At 36.7% G+C, this 15,496-nt stretch overlaps 1 protein-coding gene across 12 annotated transcripts in view; it reads left to right on the plus strand.

Moving 5' to 3' along the window:
• The window catches only part of NRG1 (neuregulin 1), a 1,121,522-nt gene that overhangs the window by 929,918 nt on the left and 176,108 nt on the right, over window positions 1-15,496 (plus strand). For all 12 annotated transcript variants that reach the window (XM_037983814.2, XM_007962130.3, XM_073018027.1 and 9 more), the window contains exon 2: window positions 11,499-11,676. In XM_037983814.2, coding sequence (XP_037839742.1) covers window positions 11,499-11,676 — 178 coding nt within the window. The remainder of the gene's footprint in view (window positions 1-11,498; window positions 11,677-15,496) is intronic.

The raw sequence follows: 15,496 nt of genomic DNA on the forward strand, positions 1-15,496 counted from the left end.
AAGGAGGCTATGAAAGCTTTGAAGGTCCTCAGAAAGTCAAATGTGGACCCTGCTGAAGAAGGGATGCAACGTTGGTTACTTAAAACTGTAGTGAACGGAGCAGAGAGAAATTTAACTTTGATATTGTAGGCCTCAACGAGTAAAGAAGGCTTTCAATCCTGGCAGGTACTAAGGTTTTAGTATCATTCTCTTTAATAAGTCATCTATGGACAAAAATGAAAAAATCAGAAAACCATAATTACTAAGAAAGTAGATCTGAGTAAATAACAAAGAAACAGATTTTAGAAGTCCTGAAAGGACACTTTTATTTCAGAATTAGCTCTGCTAAAATTTTTCTTTTTCACAGAAGGAATAAGTTTTAAATGGCTGTGTGAAAAAAATAGATTATAGGGAACTAATGTTCTTAGATCATGTATCAGGAACTTTGTTCATTTATATGCAATGCTTAAAAGTTTTCGCATAGTTATCATTGTTTGAAACTATAATCAAGTGCTAACTCATCTTACCTGGGAATTTATTTAGTTTAGAACATGTAAGTAAATTTCTTCTTTAAATAAAAAAGAGAATTTTAGTGACATAAATTAAATGTATTTCAACAAAGAAATGGTTATAAAGACAAATATTAACATATCAAAGTCATGTTAATGTGCTAAATTTACCTAAGCAATAAACGCATCAGAACAGAAAAAAAAACTTGACAATAAGAAAATAAGTAAATATATATTAAATTTTTAGTAACTAGATGTTTCTCAATTTTTCTGTTTAACATTTTGGAAGTGAATATGGCTGGTATATATAACACATAAGAAAAAACTCCTATTTTATGACAATGGAAAAAATCATATTTATAAGCTTATGTCACGTGAAATTTGCTACACATCGATTAGGTAAAATTGTACTGGATCCATTTTAACCCTGTGAGTTGATTGCCTTCAGTGAAGCTTGCTGGACATCTTTATGTCTGAGAGTGAGATGTTCTTATAATTGGGGGCAGCTGTGGTGATAGAATCAATTAGGCCTGTGGAACACTTACCTTCCAGCTGCTAGCCGTGGTGCAGTGATTTGCTCCAGTGTTCATTGTCACGGTGTATTGCCTTTACACCTCGAAAGAACAACGTTAATCCATTAAGACACGTTTGTTGCTGTATCTTCACGTGGGGGTTGTCACATCGCAGTGAACACAGGAGTGAGATACAGCACTGTTAACCCTTGTGGCATTTGGCATATGACAGATAGACAACTACATAGTTCAAACGATTTTTTTTTAACACCAATTGCAAGTATTGTCTTGTTTTATTTCCCCTTAAATTATCCAAGTAGCTCAGAAAATTCAGCAATTTTGCATATCTACTGTATTTCTCAGACTGTCTTTTGCATGTGGAATAAGTGCAGAAATAATGTCATGTGGTGTATCCCAAGTTTTGTGAGGAAAATATGGTCCCTATTGATAGATCAATAAATAAAATCTTTAGCATATTGTCTAGTAGTTAAGAGCCAGGGCTCTGGAGTCAGACTTCCTGGGTTCAGATACTGACTTGATAGTATACCAGCTATGTGACTATAGACAGGTTACTTTACCTCTCTGTTTCTGTTTCTTCATCTGTAAGTTGAGGATAATGATAATAATACATACCTCCTGGAGTTATCATGAAACTTAAAAATGTTAATGAGCATAAAGCTCTTAGAACAATGCCTGGCACGTAGTAAGTACTCAATAAGTATCAGCTGTTATTATTCAAAGGCATTTATGGTTGAAAATACTATATATATATATAAAATATGTATATATGTATATACTACATACTACTATATATACTATATATAGATGTACTATAAATAAAAGGGACTTTATTTAACTTCATCTCATAGGCTTTGAAAATATATTATAGTTGTTTTAAGTTTTTTATCTTTAGCCCCTAACTGGGAAGTACAGGGCAAGGAACTGTATAGAAAAGGGAGATTGCTAATTTCAATAAATAACTAATTTCAATTATCAGGGTGAAAAATTATCTTACCTAATAAACCTGCATTCATTTTCCCTTGTAGAATTTTACAGTATTGTAAATTTCTCTCAGACAAATGGGGAGAGGTGATTTGATTTATATAGCTCATAAGAACAAAAAAATTTACTGTAGTGGCTATGAAATGGAGTAGTCTTTCCCAGATTTTTAATCTACTATCCTTCTCTCTGTTTTCTACCTCCACTTCAAACTTTGTAGGAAAACTAGGTATGATAAACCGTCCTAGGTTTAAGTGTTGGTTCTACAGCTTGTTAGACTTACAACATTAAGTTCCCCTATCAGTTTCCATCTCCTGGCCTGTAAGTGGAAATAATCATTATGTATCTTTCATGAAATACATACCAGAACTGTTGCAGATGAAAGGAGATTTGACCAAATGGTAACTTTGGGAATATGTAGTAACAACAAGGCACATTAACAGTTAAGGGAGCAAACCAGCATCCTGTAGACCCTGGTCAGTCAATGGGGAAGAGCAACTTTGACTTGAGGGCCTAGAAGGCATGGTGGCTGACAGTTATAATCCCAGCACTTTGGGAGGCTGAAGCAAGAAGATTGCTTGAAGCTAGGTGTTTGAGACCAGCCTGAGCAACATAGTGAATCTCCGTATACCAAGAAAAAAAAAAAAAAAAACCAGCATGGTGATGTGTACCTGTGCCTCTGGTCCCAGATATATGAAAAGCTAAGGCAGGAGGATCACTTGAGCTTAGGATTCCAAGGCTGCAGTAATCTATGATAACATCACACCACTGCATTCTAGCCTGGGTGACAGAGTGAGACTCTGCCTCAAAAAAAAAAAAAAAAAAAAAAAAATTAAAGCAGAGAAAGTAATGTGAAAATGTATGCGCTCTTCTTGCAATAATACAAGAACCATCTGACCACTCTGGCTAGACTCTGAAATTAGGTGAAATAAATGAGCTAGCAAGGAAATGACCAGGGTCTCAGCTGAGGCGGGGTCCAGTTTGAGAGTCCTCCAGCAGTGATGACCAGATAAGAGAAATACAAAACATGAAAACTTCAAAGTAAAGATAATTCAACTTACTTGACAAGTTTCCCGTTAGATTTACATGTCATTTTTGTTAGTGTCTGACAGCAGAGCAGCATAAGAGTCCTAGCCCAGTGGCATATAGAACACAAACAATGTCACAGGGTCCCACAATTCCAAGTAATAAAAAGTCATAGAGAAGATAGATGGGGCCTCTGGAATCATTTTGTACCTGGGTTTCTTCTTTGTCGGTGTCTTCCAGATTCTTCCTCATCCTTTCAGCAGACACTTGAAGTCCTACTTTGGGTTAGGAGAGCCTGAGATCCTGTGTATCTTCCATTCAATAAATTTCGTAATTTTGATGTTTAGGTATAGTATCAATCAAAATGGACACATACACAGTCAGGCAATAGCCTGATCCTCCAAACAGGGACTGTGACCCCCTGCTAGTAACTTGCCTACCCTTGTTTGATTTGGTAGGGATAAATTCCTTGAATGGCCCTGTGTTTGTATATGTGTTTTTTGCTTGTTTGTTTTGTTTCTTGAGATGGACTCTCACCCTGTCACCCAGGCTGGAGTGCAGTGGACTGCCCACTGCAATCTCCGCCTCCCTAGTTCGAGTGATTTTCATGCCTCTACCTGCCTAGTAACGGGGATTACAGATATGTGTCACAATGCCTGGCTAATTTTTGTGTTCTTAGTAGAGATGGGGTTTTACCATGTTGGTCAGGCTGGCCTTGAACTCCTGATCTCATGTGATCCATCTGCCTTGGCCTCCCAAAGTGCTGGGATTGCAGGCGTGAGCCACCGGCGCCCAGCCCTCTACGTGTGTTTTTTAAATGCCGTCAGTTGAGTATGGTTTTCAGATGTAGAATATGATTAATCATCTTCGATGGCCTTAGCATAGGCATACTATTTAACTGGGCTAGCTGTGGCTCATACCCTCAAATCAAATATCTTAAAGAATACTGTTTCAGTCATTTTGTAGCAGTTAATTGTGAGAAGTGAAACTTGGAGGACATCCGCATGTAAAATCCCCCACCAAAGGAAACCAATATGTTTGGGAAATCAAAATGAAGCACTAGTAGGAAGCCAGCTCTGGCGTAGTGGCACCACTGTGATGAGTGTTAGAAGTAAAATGCTGAAATGGTGCCCCCAATTTTATTCTCTTATGTTGTGTAATGACACATTCTATGCATGTGATGTGAGGTCATTCAGCATGCTTGCAAATAAAATTCAGTAGTTCATATATACATCATTGTATTATATAAGAAGTTGGACATGGAACTGCTAGAATGGAGTTTCCAGAGTCCAGCCATCTTAGTCCTACTTTAAAGCCTATTCCCAGCATGTTTGCTGGTTGGATTTAGTTTGCTGCCAGTAGTAGATAGAGTCAGCTTGAGAATATTTTATAACAAAATACTGAATTTTATGGCAACTTTTATTTCAAATGAAGGTGCCATCCTCCTTCCTCAATAAGCAGGGACAAATCGCAACTCCATTTCAGCTCACAGGGAACTCTATTTAACTTGAATCAAGAACATTCTGTCTGAAGCCTGATTCATCTAGAACACAGGGCAGGGTGAGCACAACATCACCACAGGTGGCAACAAATAATGGTCTTGTTGGGCAATGCGGGATATAACTCAACATCACCCACCGCATCAGCAGCAGGGCATTAAAACCTAGATGCATTCCACAATACCATTACCACTAGAATGTGCTGCCTTTTACACAGCTATATTTACACATTTTCATCTGATAAGACAAACTTTCCCTTTTATAGCCAAATTTGTGAGTGCAGCTCAGAAGAGAAGACCAGATGGAAGAGCACAAAGTTTATCCACTCTGTTGCAGGACTGTAATCAACTTTGTGAGTTAGTCCAAGGAGGGAGAAATATGATCGGGGGAGTTTTGGAGACTCTCCATAGTAATTTATCTACTTCTAACATGACTATTAACAAAAGGACAGCCTGCATAGAGGATTGATTAATGATGTTCGTGTGGCTTTCATTAGCTAACATAATTGTCAGTCACCGGTTGTCACTGTGGGATCTGCACATGTGTCATGGTGGGCTTTTTACACATTTATGCAGGGAAGACTTCACTGGGATCATAGCTGAAAGCTCACTGTTACTTGATAATATTTTGCAGATTTCCTGTGTAATTTGTTCAATGTGTTGAGGCTGTTCAGATTAGCTGCACAAACGTGGAAAGTAAAGATAGGAGCTAGCTTTGCATTGTCAGATCCTCCAGAGACCAGAAATAACAACTTATCTAGTGTCACATGCCATCAGCGTTCTCTCTGCAGCATACACATGCTAAAATTTGTTTCCTGTTCTTAACAATACAGTACAATATTTGATATAGCTGCATGGATAATATTTGAAAAATAAGGGCACAGTAGATGATTAAAACAAGAGGATTGCTTAGATGAATGAGGGGTTTCTTTTTGGAAATTTATTTTGCCCTTACCACAAGTATTTATTCACCCATTAAATTATTGGAATACATGAACATACCGCACTGAGTTTTTGTGGTGGACAGAATATGAAATATAAGTATTTTTGGATTACCACAAGTTTTTTTCCTAAATCGTGTGACATAGCAAATAGGAAAAGCGGATCACAAAAGTAGACTTTGGAAGTATACCTCGTATACCTGCATGTTTTGAGTTAGAGTCAGAAGAGTATATTTGTGATCTTTTAAAATCTTTGAAAATACTTAAAGCCTGTAAAAAGAAGTATTCGAAAGAAGTGCCTGTGAAATGTGTGGCATTGGTCTGATGGCATTTGTATGTCTGTTTTAAAAGGCTGTTCTTTGCACTTGACTGTGTGCCTCCGTTGATGCATTTCTAAGGGTGTGGATATGTTTATATTAATGTCAAGCAAGTTTGAAATAGATTTAGGCACAGACTGCTTAAAACTTGCTCTGTTATTAAATTGTTTCAGGGTGTGGAACTACCACCCCTCGAGAAACACATAGAAAGCAAAATTATGAACTGCGGTAGACCAAATACAATTAAATCACACTTAAGATTCTCGGAACACCTCCTGCATTTGAAGCATTAACTTAGCCTTGAGCTTACCTTCAGCCAATTTTTTATTAACAGACCTTTTATGCGTAGATAAGACTTGCAAGACAAGTAACAAATTTTTTGCACTTTTAAAATTCGAGTACTCAGTTAACAAGAATTGACCCCAAGTTTAGGAACTACCATTGGCCTTATAAAGTTATTACTAGGTATTGGAAGACACTTGGTGAATAGGTTTTATTTCAGTGAAATAAATGAGATTGTTTCATGTGAGTAAAGCATATGCCTGAGAAACATGAAAATGAATTCTATTAACAGATAGCTATTTATACAATCTATGACAAAAGAAATTTTCCTCTGTTGAAAATTGACTCATTATGGAAGGATGAAAAAAATCATATAAACCACATGGTCTCAAATATTAGTTTGCATTTTTGTAAGAATCTGTGAAATATTCAGGGCTATTCCAATAGTCCTGGAAGACAAAAAGTTTCAAATGATATCCACAAAGATAAAAAAAAGGTTTAAAATTATTGCCCTGTGTCCTTGATACTTGAATTTGGGTTCTACCCTGAGTGAGTGAGAAACTTTGTGTAGTCCTTGTCTAGAAGGTACCACTGACAGCAGGACACCCATAGGTCAAGGATGCAATTGTGCAGCTCTGTTGGTAGTACACAGATGTGTTTCTTCACTTATGCTGTGGAGGATTTTGAGTTATCAACTTAAGAGAACTGTTTTCTGAAAAGCTGGATATCCTCATGTCATAAAAGTTACCCCAGAAGGACACAGCAGGCACATTGTTACACCTGGACTTCTAGGGATGCAAAGTTAGAGTAGCCATGAGCTCTTCCACATCTGATGGATTTGGAACTATGTGCAAGAGAGAGAAATTCAGGCTGGTCACTAGAGGTATCCTTGAACCCCAAACACCGAGAAATGTTCGTACATCAGGGTCAGCTTAAGAGGGAATATTTTAGCTAAGAAGACCTTGGGTCTGAAGGTCTCTGCCTCATTGCATTGTAGATCATCTCATAAGACAAGGGATTTACCACTCTGCGTATGGACCCCAAAGGAAAGGAGAAATGTTGACCTGCCCAATGAGCAATTGGTTTCCTTCCATCAAAAGACCTAATGGGGTTGGAGCCCTTGAAGTCACAATTGTGAGGATGAACCATATGAACATTTCAGTGCAATACTGCCGGCAGAATTTAAATGATTTAAATGAATTTAAATGATATCATTATTAAATTTAACTTATAAATTATTAACTCCAATAATTACAAGAATTTCTTTCATAACTGCAAATTAACCAAGACTTTAAAAATACTTAATGACATGAACATAAAGAAGCAAACCATAGACACCAGAACCTCCTTGAGAGTGTAGAGCGAGAGGAACGTGACGACTGAAAAACTACCAGTTGGGTACTATGCTTGTTACTTGGGCAACAAAGTCATCTATGCAGCAAACCCCTGCAACACTCAATTTACCCATACAGAAATCTGTGCATGTACCCCCTGCATCTAAAATAAAAGTTGAAAAAAGAACAGACTAATGCACACAGACACACACACACACACACACACACACACACACACACACGTGCGTACTTAATGAAGCCTAGGTCTTTTATCTAATGGCAGAAAGACCAGATGAGAAAGGCAGAAAATCAGAGACAGACCAAGGCTGCCGGTTTTATTTTCCTCTATGTATCTGTTAGTGTGTATATGTATAAATGTATTTCTATTTGCTAAAGCATCTAAAGTTTAGTTGAAGACATCATGACATTTTACCCCTAAATGCTTAAGCAGATATTGTCTAAGAACAAGGAGATTCCTTTGCGTAACCACAATGCAGTGCTCCCACTTGAGAAATTTAACTTTGATACAATATTTTTATTCAGATTTCCCCAGTAGTCCCAATAATATCCTATGTAGCTCTTTTTCCCTTGGAGCAGGATTCAATCAGTAGCTCCACATTGCATTGACTTGCCATGTCTCTTTAGTCTCCTTTAATCTAGATCACATTCACTGTCTTTTTTGTTATTTATGACATTGATTTTAAAGCCTGTTTCAGGTGTTTTGTAGAATATCTCTCATTTTGAATTTGTCATATTGTTTACTCATGTTTGAAATCAAGACACCTAATACAGAAATAAGAAATAAACTAATGAAAACAGAAGGTGAAGAGGAAGGAGAGATGAGCTAAAGAGAGAAAAGAAAAGAGGGAATGAGAGAAAAGAGGGAAAGAGAGAGACAAACTGATTTTGTGATAAAATGTTTATCAAAGTGGAAGAAAACAAAGTCTCCATAGATTTATGTTCAGACTATATTGATAAGCAAATATATGGAGTGGTAAGTGGGGAACATGGTCCTTAAAGAGAAGGTATCTGAAGTACAGTTGACACTCAGACAATGCAGGCATTAGGGGTGCCAATCCCCTGTGTGGTCAAAAATTTAAGTATAACTTTTGACCCCCCCAAACTTAACTACTAATAGCCTACTGTTGACTGGAAGTCTTATTGATAACACAAACAGTTGATTAATAAATATTTTTATCTTATATGTGTTATATATGGTATTCTTATAATACAGTAACATGAAGACAATATTACAAGGAAGAGAAAATATATTTACTATTCACCAGGTGAAAGTGGATCATTATAAAGGTCTTCATCCTTGTCATCTTCATGTTGAGTAGGCTGAGAAGGAAGAGGAAGAGAGGGGCATTGGTCTTGCTGTCTCAGGGGCAGCAGAGACAAGAAAATTCATGTATAAGGCATTTTGCTTAGAGGCAAGGGAATAAACCTTGGAAGTTCTGGTGTGTTCCCAAGTTAAATGTAAAATTAAGAGGGGTGAAGAATTCAAACTAGTTATTTCAGTTTATACATAAATTAATGAGGCAATGTATTTTTCTTAATATATGTAAACCAGTTTTTTTGGTGTCATAGACAACCAGCAGATTTGTTTCTTTAAAACCCTTCACCAGGCCTTTGGCTCACACCTGTAATCCCAACATCCTGGGAGGCCAAGGGAGGCAAACTGTTTGAGCCCAGGATGTTGAGACCAGCCTGGCTAACATAGCAAAACTCTGTCTCTACAAAAAATACAACAATCAGCCAGTCATAGTGGCATGCACTTCTGGTTCCAGTTACTCAGGAGGCTGAGGTGGGAGGGTCGCTTGAGCCCAATAGGTAGAGGTTGCAGTGAGCCATGATCATGCCACTGCACTCCAGCCTGTGCAACCGAGCAAGACCCTGTCTCAATCAATCAATCAATCAATCAATCAATCAATCCCATCACCAGGCTCACAAAGTTAAAAATGATCTTAAGGAGTTAACAGAAATATGTAGACACTATTTCAGATACATAAGAATTTAGTCTGTTTTTAAAAACCTGCAAAACAGAGATTCATGAACCACATTTTAAAAAGACTTCTATGAAAGCTTTTCAGAAAAAAATATTTTCAAGCTGTCAAAAAAAAAAAAAAAAAAAAAAAAAGGAACCAGACAAAATCATCAGGTATCAGGGGCTAAGAACAGCTAAAATAAGTTTTCTAATTTGTCAGTGTGTCTGCTACATTAAATGCCTGCTTCTCCACCTCATCTCCCAGCCACCAAATAAATAAAAAGGGGGATATGTAACTGTAGGGGTACTGCTAAGAAATCACAGTGTTCAGATGATTTTTTTCTGAAATTTATTGGAAACTTCATGTGTTCATTCTTGACATTTTTTGGATTTACTTGGCAAGGGCAGAATCGTAGAAAAACAAATAGAGTTCCCTGAGTAGGAAAGGTACTCCATTTCCTGTTCATGGTTAGGTGACCCTGATTACTGTCCCTTGGAGTCTTGAGCCCCTTACCCAGTGAATAAGTAGGTACTGAATCAGGGAGGTGCAGACTCATTTGCCTGGGTTTGTTTTCTGGGAGTTCCTATTTAACATTCCTGAACTGGAGCAGAAGTAGATTTTGTAGCTGGCTTTTCTGAGACTCTGAGGAAACAGAGAGTTGTTGAATTCTCGGGTTCTGTGATGTTTGATACTTATTAAGTGAAATTATGTGTGCAGAGGAAAATTTATTCATTTATGCTTTTAACAAATGGCTGTGATAAACAGAATTAGACATACTATATGGAATTGCATAACACACCACCACATGTCCGTATTACCCGCTTCCACAGTTATCGGGTTCTTGGTAATTGTTTTTCAACTTTATGCCTATCCATTCCCCACCACCATATTATCTTGAAGCAAATCTCAGATATTATAACATTTTATCTGTAAGTATTTCAGTAGATATTTTTAAGCTGTCTTGCTTAAAATACGAATGGTATGTAGGTGTTTAATGTATTCTCCAAGTTAATGCATAATTTAAGTACTCACAGTCTCTGTTGAGACTATTTACATGCACTAAATCTGATCAAAGAGAGAATTTGATGTGAGTAGTGGTCATCTGGAATGGTCCATTCGTTGTGTTTGGGATAGCAGCTGTGTAGGTCCAGTCAAAGAGTGGTAGCATCAGAGAACTTCTGTCTTGAAGAAAGGGGCCATTGTTAAGATTGATGGGTTTTCTGTGTTCTTTGGTCCTCTCTGATGACAGGATAGTGAAATGAGCCCTAGCTCTGAGTACCCACAAACTTTGTAACCATGGATAAAGTCAGCCACTTACTTATCTCTGAAATTAAACTTCCCGATTTTAAAAATGGATGTGATGCTTCCTGCGCCTATTCACAGAACTGTGATACACTGTGATTTGGGATGTGAACACGCTTTAAAAATAATGGCCCGGTTACATATTCTCCTTTTATTTTTATTTTTTTTAATTTTTTTTTTTTTTGAAACAGAATCTTACTCCGTTGCTCAGGCTGAAGTGCAGTGGTGGGATCATAGTTCACTGCAGCATTGACTTCCTGGGCTCAGGTGGTCCTCCCACCTCAGCCTCCCAGGTAGCTGGGACTACAGGTACATGCCACATGCCACACTAATTTTTGTATTTTCATAGAGATGGGGTTTCACCACTTGCCCAAACTGTTCTCCAACCTCTGAGCTCAAGTGATCCTCCTGTCTCAGCCTCCTGAAGTTGGGGGATTACAGGTGTGAGCCATCGCGCCCGGCCTACATATGCTCCTTTAACACAGGCTTTTGGTTATTTGAAATTACCAATGTTCAGGATTCTTAATGGCATCAGAGAATATAAGCTTGAAGAAGTAACTATCTCAAATTTTTTTAAGGAATAATTTTCTAATCTAGGTTCTCTTTTTTTTCTGAGTATATTTTATTTGGGCATTTTATTTTTCTCCAAGATGAGATCCATTTTCACTCATCCATTTTGAGATTGTTTTTCTCTCTGTTAATAAAACCTTGGGAATGGTGCCTTGATCAGGCTAACTCAAAATTAAATGTTTCTCTTTGAAAGATTGCCTGGTGATCAGAATTGTTTTTTCCTTCTCTTTTCTTATTTTAGCCTTGCCTCCCCGATTGAAAGAGATGAAAAGCCAGGAGTCGGCTGCAGGTTCCAAACTAGTCCTTCGATGTGAAACCAGTTCTGAATACTCCTCTCTCAGATTCAAGTGGTTCAAGAATGGGAATGAATTGAATCGGAAAAACAAACCACAAAACATCAAGATACAAAAAAAGCCAGGGTAAGTATAATCCATAAAATAGTAGAGACTGCCCCAACAATAAAGTAATATAACATATAAACGTTATTTAGGCCCTAATAAGTGAGCTTACTATCAGAAACACGATAGATAACAAGTGAAAAGCTGTTTCATTATATAACGACAAAAAATCATCTTATCACGTAGGCAAGAATTCAGAGTTTCTGGTTCTTACAGCTTGTTGATAAAGAAAAGAAAGGATGGATGGAGAAAGAGCTATAGGAAGTAAGAAGAGATGGAAGGGAAGAAGGAAGAGTGCATTAGTGGCAGATGCTGTCATAGTAATAGATCCTAAAATTCAATTTTTTGGCCAGGCACAGTGGCTCATGCCTCCAATCCCAACACTTTGGGAGGCCGAGGAGGGCAGATCACCTGAGGTCAGGAGTTGGAGACCAGCCTGGCCAACATGGTGAAACCCCGTCTCTATGAAAAACACAAAAAGTAGCCGGGCGTGGTGGGTGCCTGTAATCCCAGCTACTTGGGAGGCTGAGGCAGGACAATCACTTGAACCCGGGAGGCAGATGTTGCAGTGAGCCAAGAGCATGCCACCGCACTCCAACCTGGGCAGCAGAGCAAGACTCTGTCTCAAAAAAAAAAAAAAAGAAAGAAAAAAAAAACCAATTTCTTTAAAATAAGACAAATGCATATAATAATGTAGAGTACCAGTGCCTTACACAGCTAAAATCACAACTTCATTATAAAGCTCAGTAAATACTTAGATTTATAGAAAGAATTGGAATGTAACCAGTTGAATTCAGACTATTTTTTAACGTGGGGTTAATGATATAATTATATCTAATAAGAATTTTTAACTGACACTGCTGATAAAGCACATTGTCACTCTAGCAGATTTTAAAATCAGGTAATCTTAAGTAGCAAGAATTTTAAATGTTCCTACTCTCCCTGAGGGGGTCCATATTTGACAGGGCTTCATGTGATTCCTGTAACATCTTGGTGGATGCATTCTGGATCTACTCTAAGATGATGCTCTGTTATCATACCCACACTCTTCATTCTTATTTACTTCCTTACTTAAGAATCATTTCTTCTAATATCAAACTACATTTTGAAATCAGAGAAAAGTCAGTTGGATTTCTGCTTCTAAAGAGTCTTTTAATCAATGTGACATGTATAATAGTGGTTCCAAACTCAAAGATGATATTTTCTGCACTCACATGTCACAGTGAACCCCCAAGTATGGTAACAGAAGCAACAGAACATTCTCCTGTACTTTGATTTTATAGGACATTAGCCAGAAAGTTGTTACACATTCATGAGCAAAGTGATTACAGTGAGAATTAAATTTAATCTTATCAAAGTGTTTGTTTGCTCTGATGACTGTAATTAGGTTTTTTTTTCTAGTTTCTGTGGTTTTATAAGCTATATACTTACTTTATTAACTACATGTTGACTCTAGTTATTGATCATGTCAGATAGATCTGTTGCTTTGAAAGTATAATAAAATGTATTGTATCACTTTCTGCAGCAGGTGGTACTTCAAAGATACAAAATGTAATATTGTAAAGAGACATGGCATTTTTATACCTAATATTACTTATTTTTTTACATTATTCCAATATGTAGCAGTTCAACAGCACATGGCAACTATCTTACTTTGCAGATTAGGAAATTGAGTGTCAAAAAAGTGTTCTGCTTTGCCTCAAGTCATATAACTAGTAAGAGACTCAGTGAGAACTGAGTTCATTATTGTTATACCCATTAAAAAATGTAATATACTGAGAAAGAAGGAAGTTAAGTTTCTTCCTGTAGATCATAGTGGTAATGAATGGTTAAACTTAGATTTGAAATAGGTCTGACTCTAAGTCTCATGCCTTTTCAACAGATACTTGTGATTTTGCTATATAGATTAAATAGATTTGGTACAAATCTGTTTCTTGGGTTCCTTTCTTAAAACTGGAGAACCTTCATGTTTAACAGCATATGTGCATGAGGGGAGTAGGAAATACAATGAATGAATTGAAAAGATAAGTATGATTCTTATAAAGAAGTTTAACAGGACAAAAATACTCCTAGATTTTGGATGGAATCGATTTTGGTGTTTGCTTTTCATCCAACAAGTTAGTAAGAAATGAAGTTATCTCTACATGCAGGGTAATATCTCATTTATTTCTACGTGGCTGTCAAAGGATACCAGTAATATTTAAGTGCCATGAAAGGTTTTATGCTAGGACTGTGGAGAAATTAAAGAGGTATAGGGTATTATAATCTCTGTACCCAGGGGCGGGGATCATAAGATTGTATAGAGATTATCTAGTTCAGTCTTATATAAAACATGGGAATTCTGGAAATCATGTGTTACAACACTGCTAGAGCAGGGGAGGAGGAAGGGAGGGAGGAGAAGTTCTTCTAGAAGAAAGCATCTCACACTGCAAATATTCAATCTGATGCTATCTGGAGAGAAGCAAATGAAGTTCGGTAGATAAGATGAGAAAATGAATTCTTTAAAAAAGTGAACTGACTAGAATGAATAGGCTTTAGAAAAGGTACATGTATACTTAAAGAGGTAATTTGTTACATGGCTTCGATGACATATAAAAGTATCATTAGTATTCAGAAAAGCGTTTTCATATTGGCTTCATAGGTCCAGACAGCTAAGAGCACTGTCTACATATTAATAAAATCCCATAATACCAGAAAGGGCAATAGTCAGAAATTACTTCTTTTAAACAATAGTCTTGCTGGAAAGAATTAACTGGGGAAAAATGTACTGAAGTGATGCAACTATAAATCATTTGCAGCAAAACAGTTAACATATTTGATCTAAAAATAAGACATACTTTGTATAGAGTGGACAGCTATTTGATAATCAGCTTTTCAGTTTTTAGAATTGGGTATTTTGTCATATCTAAAATTGCGTCTTTTTATAAAAAAAAAAAAGCATTGTCAGTTTTTTTTAAGATTAAAGGATCCAGCTGAATCTAAATTTAATTGACATTTGCAAGGTGTTCTATTATTTCAATTTATCCTGTAAATATAAGTAGAATGAATATAATTATTGTTATACCCATTTCAAACATTAATATCCTGAAAATGAAGGAAGCTAAGTTTCTTCCTGTAGATCATAGTGGTAATGAAGAGTTAAACTTGACTCTAACTCTTGTGTTTTTTCAGCAGATATTTGTGATTTTGCTACATAAAGTCAGAAGTCAGAACATAGGGCTCTGGCATGCTTAGGATAATGGCTTTAATTAAAAGATTCTTATTTTACAGATTCATTTATATATTACTATTAATGATTTTTAATTGCTAAGATATTCAGACTATTAGTGTTCTGCAGTGGTTAGTTGGTTATTTGACTTAAACTTTTTCTTAGGCTATGATCAACCAAGTAGAGGTGAAGTTTAGTTTGAAGTGTAAGATTTTTCTGGGATTCTCTTTATTTAAATACATTAACTCTTTTCCAATCCTTAGTCTTGACTTCTTTTTCACACTTTTTATAATCTAGATTGTGCATAGCAGCCAAAATATCCTTGTAATCCCTTGGTGTTTAATGGAACAATTTCACAGCAATATGCAACTTCTATTATTTTGTAAAATCTTACCCTTCTTTTGCTCATGGTCCTACTAAAAACTACATTCCTATGTGTTCTTCGTATGATTTTTGAATTCCTATCTGAGCCTTTGTTTTCTTTCGCTAACCCGTGTGTGGGGCCAATTAAAAGAAATGGAAACTGCCCTCGTGTTATATGTCTGCTTATCTCTTTGTTCTTGTTTTCTTTGACTGGTGGATGATTTCAATCAAGAAAACTGGTTAAAAAGCTTGGCGTATGACAGATTCGTA

This window comes from Chlorocebus sabaeus, chromosome 8, assembly GCF_047675955.1.
Source record: "Chlorocebus sabaeus isolate Y175 chromosome 8, mChlSab1.0.hap1, whole genome shotgun sequence".
NCBI classification, from domain to species: domain Eukaryota; kingdom Metazoa; phylum Chordata; class Mammalia; order Primates; family Cercopithecidae; genus Chlorocebus; species Chlorocebus sabaeus.